The 10,227-nt window shown below is 38.7% G+C and overlaps 1 protein-coding gene across 1 annotated transcript in view; it reads left to right on the plus strand.

Moving 5' to 3' along the window:
• The window catches only part of LOC133516088 (uncharacterized), a 28,986-nt gene extending 20,187 nt beyond the window's left edge, over positions 1-8,799 (plus strand). The window contains exon 3 of the mRNA XM_061848804.1: positions 5,651-8,799. Within this exon, the coding sequence (XP_061704788.1) occupies positions 5,651-8,256 (2,606 nt within the window). The 3' untranslated portion in view covers positions 8,257-8,799. The remainder of the gene's footprint in view (positions 1-5,650) is intronic.
• Positions 8,800-10,227: the final 1,428 nt, after the last annotated feature.

The following is a 10,227-nucleotide window of genomic DNA, read 5'->3' on the forward strand; positions in this document are numbered from 1 at the left end:
TGTCCCACCACCCTGTAACTTCTAAAATAACAATGATAAAACTAAAAAAATATATGATATACATTACCATGCAAACTTCCACCGAAAATTGGTTTGAACGAGATCTAGTAAGTAGTTTTTTTTTATACGTCATAAATGGTACGGAACCCTTCATGGGCGAGTCCGACTCGCAGTTGGCCACTTTTTTTATCCTCGATATAGATATATGTCGAGATATCATCGTCAAAGAATGGCTTCCATTCCTCCGCAACAATGTCTCACTGTTGAAAGGGAAGTCTACTTGATTGCTTTGTAGTGCAGCAGTCACGTTATGCTCTCCGGCAGAACCCCATCAGTAGGGCTAAGATGGTCGGCTCTTTATCATTTGTCGCCATACCTGTCACTATTTACAAGTATGTAAGCGCAAAAGTGACGGGCATAATAACAAGTGATAAAAATGGAACCATGCTGCCACCGCAGCTCTCATGAATTTCAATATATGGAAAAAACTATGGGTACATCAAATCTACAAAATTTTATAACCATTAATCGATGTATGAACAGTTTTGCTGTAAATCGTATCTCTTTTTGGTCCTGCTGGAGAGTATCTTCCCAGCAGAACTACCACGATATTTTTATTAATACTCATACTGTGCGGGGGGTCATATTTCTCTGCAGCTGACTATGCGAGTACATAAGACATAAAATAATTATGTAACATTCTATCATCATTTTATCATAAATATACAAAGTTATGACAGCACCAACTTTTGTTTGAACAAAGGAACGAAGCACCTAATTGGAAAGATAAATTATGTTTGCATATAAATGTTTGCAGTGTATTATATCCAAATTTATGAGAGCTGATGTGGTTCTGCCGGAGTGGATAGCGTCAACAGTCTACAATATTTTTAATAATCATCTTTAACTCTTTAAACTGAGTTTTAATGCCAAAAATCCTTTAATACCTTTAAAGGAGGACACAGGACACATAAGGTTGGCGCACTCCTAATAGCTTGGCACCGGATCGGCACTTGAGCCGCTTAATATTCTTTGAAGACAACTCCATAGACTGGGTGCATAATGGACAACTCGCAGTAACTGCTAGATGTAAATCTAGCTGTTACCGCGCTTACATCTAAATAGCTGTCTCGCCGTCGACGAGGGGACGGCATGCATGTAGGGGCGCCGATGCCCCATAAGCGCGCTGTCGCCCAGTCGTAGCCAGTGGAAGAAACTGCCGCGTTCGGGCATTCTCGGCTCGGTTCGGGTCAGCATTGCTACGAGCAATTAGGGTTGGCAGAACTGGACGTCCCTTTGCGTGCATAACCACAAACAAGATAATCACTTGAATTTTGACAACCCTAAATAGCCGAAAGGGATAGTGTGATACATTAGAAAGGGACAACGTCATTCGTCTCTAAATCGCTGTCAAAGTTCGGTTTTGTTGAAAAATTCCTTTCTGTACTACCAAGTACTATTATTTATTCTGTGCCGTAGCCGTGCCTACTAGGGATGTAACAACTATCAGCCGACTAGTCGTGAAATCATAGCCAACTATCCGGCCTCCGGCTTCATTTGTAGTAATTGTAGTCTGTGATTAGTCAGCAACAAAGACAGATTCGTCAACACACTTACCGTAAAATGTGCCGACTTTTCTCCAAAATTTGCTCCGATTATAAATTTAATCAATATTTTAATATTATTATATTGTGGTAGGTATGTTGATATATTTGTATGCCGATTTAAAGTAGACCATCATACTATCATGTTTAAGTTGTAACACCTAAAACTCAATTTTTGGGGACAATTTTTTTGGGTTGTCAGGAATGTTAACCCTTTACCAGGCGAAGGGATATACTCCTCCTACATCTCATATCGGTTACTGTACTCAGGTTTTAACTCCAAATCTCCTACAAAATATGTCAATCCTTGAAAATATTATTTAACTATCTTCATTCACAGCACGCTTCTAAATCGCATAATATATCTTTGGCAGCCGTTTAAATTCACTTGAACTCTAACTACAGTAAACTACGGAGAAATCCGAACACTTTTCTTAATTTCTATGAAACCGAAGTACATAGGTCGAACAATTATTTGAGGTTTTGTATATTTTGAGTGTTGAAAAGTAATTTAATCATAAATATTGCTAAATATTCATTCATTATTGTGTGTGACCAGAATTAGGATGTGGGTTGACACTATCCCATGGCCTTATCAGTTTGACTGTGTGGGAACTATTCTTCCCATGGCCCAGTAAATTGTCTTGTCATGTCATAAAAACATACGTAAGTAATAAAACTCTTTTTATGTTCAACCTAGAGCGAATTCATGTACCTAGCTATAAAATCTCCTTTTAAAGACTTTCTCCGAAGAATTTCTTCTTGTAGATAGTATCATAAAATTGAATAATTGTGTTGCTTTAACCATAAAATAATGAGGTAAGTTTTTATCCCATTGCCTGTCTAGGCGTGAGATGTGTTAATAAATACGTACCGAGAATGCCCTTAAACGAATTCGGTACCTACTAGTATTTTTTGATACACCATGAATACTTTATTATTCAGATATAAAAATAAATAACAAAAAGTAACAAAACCCAAATGCTAAAGTTAAGCAAAGGGACCCAAAATCTAATCGGGCCATGGGAAGAATAGTTCCCACACAGTCAAACCTATCCCACATCCTAATTCTGGTCAAATTAAAAGAATGCAGGAGTATTTAGCAAAATATATGATTACATTACCTTACAACAATTAAAATCATGAAAATATCAAAAAATGGTTCTATATATATATCTGCTCATATTATTCTGAAATTTAGTAAAGGATTTGTAAACAAACCACTAACATTACTGCTCAAGTGGATTAAAACGGCTGCCAATGATACATTATTGCCAAAGATACTGTAAGTTATTATTACCAATAAAGAATGTCTATGTCTATGTCTATGTCTATGTCTATGTCTATGTCTATGTCTATGTCTATAAGCGTACCGTTAATGAAGATCATAAAAATGATGTTTTCAGGGATTGATATAATGTTTCATAGGCGATTTGGAGTAAAACTTGGCCATGATAACCGATATAAGATGTGAGAGGAATACCTATAATAACACAAAATCGAGTATGACAGTTCTTAGACAGGGATGGGATCACCGTAGGCCACATTTTTAGGGTTCCGTAGCCAAATGGCAAAAAACGGAACCCTTATAGATTCGTCATGTCCGTCTGTCTATCCGATTATGTCACAGCCACTTTTTTCCGAAACTATAAGAGCTATACTGTTCAAACTTGGTAAGTAGATGTATTCTATGAACCGCATTAAGATTTTTACACAAAAATAGAAAAAAAAACAATAAATTTTGGGGGTTCCCCATACTTAGAACTGAAACTCAAAAAATCTTTTTTCATCAAACCCATACGTGTGGGGTATCTATGGATAGGTCTTTAAAAATGATATTGAGGTTTCTAATATCATTTTTTTCTAAACTGAATAGTTTGCGCGAGAGACACTTCCAAAGTGGTAAAATGTGCCCCCCCCCCCCCCCCCCGTAACTTCTAAAATAACAGAATGAAAAATTAAAAAAAAAAAATATGATATACATTATCAAGCAAACTTCAACCGAAAATTGGTTTGAACGAGATCTATTAAGTAGTTTTTTTAATACGTCATAAATTTAAAAAGTTTCTTTTCATCAAGCCCATTCGTGTGGGCTATCTATGGATAGGTCTTCAAAAATGATAATGAGGTTTCTAATATCATTTTTTTCTCAACTGAATAGTTTGCGCGAGAGACACTTCCAAAGTGGTAAAATGTGTGGCCCCCCCCCCCCCCCCCCCCTGTAACTTCTAAAATAACAGAATTATAAAACTAAAAAAAATATTGAAAATTGGTTTGAACGAGATCTAGTAAGTACTTTTTTTTTATACGTCATAAATGGTACGGAACCCTTCATGGGCGAGTCCGACTCGCACTTGGCCGCTTTTTTATTTCTGGTTTAAAGGAACATCTCCGACTGACGCAAATTAAATACATTTTTTACAAGGCGTTCAATATATAAAGCAACACGCGGCCTGGTAAAGGGTTCAAACGTGTTTATATTTTCATGGAATTATGTATATGTTCTATCCCTACAAAAGATCCTATCTATGTTGAAAATACATTCAATAGACACTAACGATCATCTCTGATGGAGATAGAAGATGAAGCGTGGAACTCTTCGGTGGCAACTTGTAGGCCCCTTGAAATTAGACTCATATGATTAGGCTTTTTGTGAAAAAAAAATACCTTTATAGTTTGAGTACGTAATTTGGGCTGTTGTAGAGCATCTAGAGTAAACCCTTCTGTATTCGTGAGCGTCTGGATGGCGGTTGGACCTCAGCGAAATACTTATAAACATATTGTATCTTCTGTATAACTCGTACCTTTAATAGAAACATGTGTACTTCTCCCGAAAACGACCTATTTCTTCAAAATAAGGTCCACCCGCCTTATTATGAGCGTAACTTATTCAAGAGATAGGAACACACTTTTATTAACCTTTTGAACGCCAAGAACAATTAAAGTCGTCGTTACTAGTCGTGCCCACCGCGCCTTCACACTTTCAAGGAAAGTTTACATTAGCTCGCGTGCACCCGGTACCTTGGCATGTCAGTGACAGACAGATAAAGGTGTACAGTTACACTGAAGGTGCAATATAACTACATACTTTTAGTGCGGTACAATGAAAGATTTCATAGGTTCTTTCTTCAGCCGCCATCTTGACGTCAGATCGTCGGGTAGATCTTTTTTTCAACTCTTCATAGGGAGTAGTACACTGGTTTCTATTAAATATAGATTGAAGTTCCTAGAAGATGCAATATGTTTATAAATATATTGTTAAATTTTGCTGAGGGCCACACGCCATCCTGACGCTCACATTCATTCCAACAGATACTTCGGCAAACGAGACACTGAAAAAATTGTACGCACGATTTCATTCTTAAATACTTAAGTCATAGATACTGAAAGTTCCTGCCTTTTCAAATTTGTAGAAGTTTTGTAAAAAAGTATGGCTTTCCTTTCTAACCTATTTCCGACAACAACAAATGTCCATTATGGAATCAACCTGAAAAGCACACGGCAAATTATTTATTCCTCACACACTTTTTGTAAGAAAATTTTAATTCCTCGGTGGTTTTACTGGTTTTGTATTGTGAATTTTATGATGAATAGTCCATGGTTTTTTTTAATTGACTTATATCACAATGCACACAAATGTAATTTTAGCTTAGAGCGTCGCTGTTGAATGATGTCCTTCGCGATAATCGCGAATCTAACTTCGGACTTTATAAAACCTACTCCAAGTAGTAAGTTTCGTTATAAAATTAAACCATAAAACTAAACTTGCGAATGGTATCGCGAATGATTTATGACATTCGCGCTTTTCCAACTAGTCTTTGTTTTGAGACGCTCACCAAACGATTGTGTAGCCTCCTACATATTCGAGCAGCGATAAGTACATCAACTGTCAAAATGTATTTGCGATCCCACTCGTGATTCACATTCGCGAATGATATCCATTCACATGCGTGCAAACCTTCGCATAACTTAAGAATCTTCGTTCGCATGTATATGGCCCGAGTTAATGTAACCACGAAAAATAAAATGTAGTCCACTGATCGTAGGTGCACCGCCGGGTACGCTACTTCACCAACATTCATCTGAAGAACAAAAGCTGAAATTCAAAGCACCGAGCTGGCACCAGCAACTTGACTTGATCAAGCAGTATATTAATCGCCTGCACCAAAAAACCGAAACTTTAGTGCTAAAAGATATATCCCAACACAATTCGTTCTCTAGCACCTCTAAAACAAGTTCCATCACACTTTGTCCAAGTTCCAGTGTATGCACTATCAGGTCGAAGAGAAACAGCGTCTGTTTTGCAAACAGCATAAATTACTTTTGGAAGAAAAATAACGAAATAAATGATTGCATAAAGAATATACCAGATACATTTTATGTGCCTAAATATGGAAGACAGCAAACCACCGTATATATGACGCTGTATGACCAGTTCTGTCGCCATCGCACATCGGGAACACAGGCCACCGCATCGATAAACAAGTCGTTCCAAGTTTCCACAGAGCGATATATTCAGTATCAACCCAGCTTACCTAGCAGTCTTAGTAAGTTAAGCTCTACTTGTTCTATTATAACGAATATGCCAGACTATGATATTACCAACAAAGACCATTTAAGGAGAATGAACTATTCAGAAATGTATTTCTTTAGTAGAAAAAATAAAAAAGACGGGAAGAGAGTGGATGACGATGGGTCAGAATTATATAGATCGAGCAAGAGCGTGCAAGTGCAAAGTATGAGACATTCAACATCTGCGCAAACGAATAAGAAACAAGCAGGTTCGTGTTGTGCAACTGCAACATTAAAGGCTGTGTCTATTAAAGAACCTGACAAACAAAGATGTTCCTCCGAGTTTGACACTAATAACGATTCTGGTTTGTCGGCGACTATATCGCACATTAAAATTGCTCCTCGCCAATCGTGCCCAATACATGGTACTAGCCCTTGCCAAGGACCAAATTGTATCGCTATGGGTTTAGGACCGTGCTCCGATCCTTGTGCTCCATCAAATTGTATTACTCTTAATTCTGATAGTGGAGAACAGAAAGTCCCAATAAAAATGAGTACTACAAATAACCCCCGACGTGGAGTGTTTGAATTAGTAATTCGCAGATTGAATGGAGCCCCGTTGGCTAGAAACGAGTTGTTTTTGGAATGGACTCCACCGCCCGGTCGGTCTGCTTCATGTTGTGGACCTTATCCATTGATATGTTCGGTGCCTGCACCATGCCGGCCGCCTAAGTGTAAAATACCTGTTTGCCGCCCACCTAAGCCAAAATGTTGCAAAAAGCCTTTAAGATGTAAATTCCCTTGTGGACCAAAAACTTCCCGCTGTGGACCTTGTAGCTTATGTGGCAGAGTATCTTGTCCGGGATGTCCAGCGAAGCCTTGTTGCAGACCTTGTCCGCCTAAGCCCTGCCGACCTAAGCCCTGCCGACCAAAGCCACGCGTTAAACGTTGTAAACCCTGCAAACCCTGTAAGCCTTGTTGTCCTCCCTTCCCTTTTAAACCCAGTTGCACTAGCTGCACTGTGTGTTGCAGTACTATTGAACCATGCTCCAAACCACCATGCAAGCCCTGTCGACCTTGTAAGCCTTGTAAACGGTGTAAACCTCCATCTTGCAAACCCTGCAGGCCGTGTTTCCCTTACAGACCTTGTGTCCCTGACTTGGCTTGCCCGACAAGTAAAACTAGTATAGTTTTTGCAGCCTGTAAATCTAAGCCTTGTAAGCCGTGTAGCCCATGCGATCCGTGTGGCACTCCGTGTAGTCCTTTTCCAGCCTGTTTTTCTTGCTATCCTTGCATTACTCCTAAATCATGTTTGCCTAGCTTTTCTTCAACTTGTACACTTTTTTGCCCTCCTAGTAATTCGTGTATTCGTTTTGATACTTCTAACACATGCATTTCTTCTACGGTTGCTTGCAAGGCTTGTGATCCTTGCGACCCATGTAAGCTTAGGAAACCGTGCAAACCATGCAAACGTTATAAATCTTGCAGAAAATCGAAATCTTCCAAATCTTGTAGGCCTTCTAGTCTCTGTCGACGCTGTAAACCTTGCAAACCATACAGTGCTGGTCCTAGTAACACTTCGTCACCTGATATCCCAATGGACACTTGTAGTCCGTGTATTCCAATCGAATGCTGTAAAGTTTCTGAACCTTGCGATCCTTGCGTACCTTGCGATCCTTGTGTACCTTGCGATCCTTGTGAACCTTGCGGTTCTTGTGATCCTTGTAATTCCAATCCTTGTGATCCATGCGATTCTTCTGATCCATGCAATCCTTGTGATCCCTGCGATCCTTGTAAACCAAAAAAGCCATGTATAGTTGCTTTCCCTTTTAAACCTTACAAAACTTGTCGCAAGCCGTGTCGAGGAAAATGTTGCAGGCGTTGTAAGCCTTGTAGCTTATGCCGACTTTTTAAGTCTTACGTGCCCTGTAAGCCTTGCAAGGCCATTAAGCCCTGTCAACCAAATAAGCCTTGCAAGCACCGCAAGGCTTGCAAGCCCAAAAAGTCTTGCAAACCATGTAATCCTTGTTCAACTACCGAATGTTGTGAAGGACAGCAATGTTCCACTGTTTGCTTGCCTTGCCCGTCCATCTGCAACTCCGTACTCCAGTGTCCAATAGTAAGAGGCCGCAAAGGTTGAACTGTTGTAGGTTTATAAATAAGCATTTAAGTACACGAATTGTTCAACAGCGACCTTTTTTAAGGGTTTTTATGCTGACATTCTATTGCCTATTGTATGTAATCAAAAGATACAAAGGCTTCCACTTCATCTAATAATCTAATGTGTACCTTGTGTACTAGGTCACATGATTATTATCATTACATTTTCTTTTAGTTGCTTCTGCTAGTAGTATAATCTAGAGTCAATGTAAGTTTGGCCTACAGTTAAATAGGATATGAAATCAAGCACTTTTAAAATATCGCTTTTTATATATTTTGCTAAGTTTAACTGAAAAAGTATCTAAATGAACGACTAATCTTGATTAGTCTTGCTTTAATTTTTACCATAACTGTATAAGTATTATTCATGTAACATTATACAATAGTTTATCAGCTAATGAAGATGCGGTTAGAGACTATCCCATTGAAATACCTACTCAAAAACCCAACAGGTAACTTTAATAGCAACCACTGAATTATACAATACAACAAACTCGAAATAAACGCATCTCCCTATATCAAATTGTTTTATTATAATAATTTTATAGCCATTACCCCACACGTCATGCTTTTTGGCAAGCCCCCATTACTTTTTATCATATTTAGTACACAATTGGTACTTAATTTGTACTTACTAGAAAAAAAAGTGGCTGTGACATAATCGGACAGACAGACGGACATGACGAATCTATAAGGGTTCCGTTTTTTGCCATTTGGCCTAAAAATGTACCCTAAACTAAAGAGTTTGGAAATAAAAGCCAAATGAAGTTGGGGCTACCGGATTTTAGCAAAGTTGATTACTTATATTAGGAAGTTGCAAATTATTCTGAAGAAACTTTCTGACTATGCGGCATGTGTTTAAAATAACTGCTTTTTGCATAAGTAAATATGAAACATTTCCTGTCAATTATATATGTAATTTTCAACAGTTGAAATATGTCACTGTTAAGGAAATATGTGAAATGTTTCAGAAATTGCCCATCGCTAGTTACCACACAATTGCCCGGCTGGAGGCCAAATTTCAACTTCCTAGGTCATCCTCATCTGGAAATTTCGTACGTCATCGTCATACCCTCTGGTTTCAATAAGAGTTGCTATTTTGCTTGCTTGAGTTGCTGGAAAAATGCTCTACAGAAACCCCAGCTTCATTTGGTTTGTACTCCCAAACTACAGACGTACAATTTTTTTCAAGTAAGTACAAATTAGTACCAATTGTGTACCTTCATGTATCTAAAATCCAAACCGCAATGTAGGGTTGCCAAGGAGCATGACGTAGAGCTGGGAAATGCAACGCAACCTATCTACTTGGGATTAAAGTATTCTCATTACTAGCATAGAGAATTAAATCACTACGTTGGAAGAGGCAGGACTCCCATAATCAGTTTGCATGGCAAATGATTACCAACATGTACGCCAAAGAACTGCCAAAAAAATTACGTAATATATCTTTGGCAGCCGTTTAAGTTCACTTCCGAACTCTAATTTCAGTAAACTACGGAGAGACCCGAACACTTTCCTTAATTTATATGTAACAGAAGTACATAGGTCGAACAATTTTTTGATATTTTGTAGTTCAATTGCGAAACCGCCTCAGACATGTAAAAACAGCGCTGCACAATAACGCGCCGCGTAGTCAACTATTCACTGATACAGTGTTGGATCTAGTAATTAGGTAGGTACTCGTAAGGAACATTTTAATGACATGATTTCAAATAGCAATAACATCTGTCGGATGGCTTGGCATATAATTGCATCTTAAACAAATAGCAATAAATAGTAAACAAGATTCGCTGGAGGTGTTGATAAGTGAATCAGCCGGTACGAGCGCCGAGAATCGGACGGCGGCCGCCGCCGCGGCGCTAAACCGGTTCTACGTCGACGCGAACAAGACCACCTGCGCCCGCCCCGATATTCCTGCAGCGCTTTGTTATCTTAGTAAGTATGTAAACAA

Source organism: Cydia pomonella, chromosome 1 (assembly GCF_033807575.1).
Source record: "Cydia pomonella isolate Wapato2018A chromosome 1, ilCydPomo1, whole genome shotgun sequence".
In the NCBI taxonomy this organism is placed as follows: domain Eukaryota; kingdom Metazoa; phylum Arthropoda; class Insecta; order Lepidoptera; family Tortricidae; genus Cydia; species Cydia pomonella.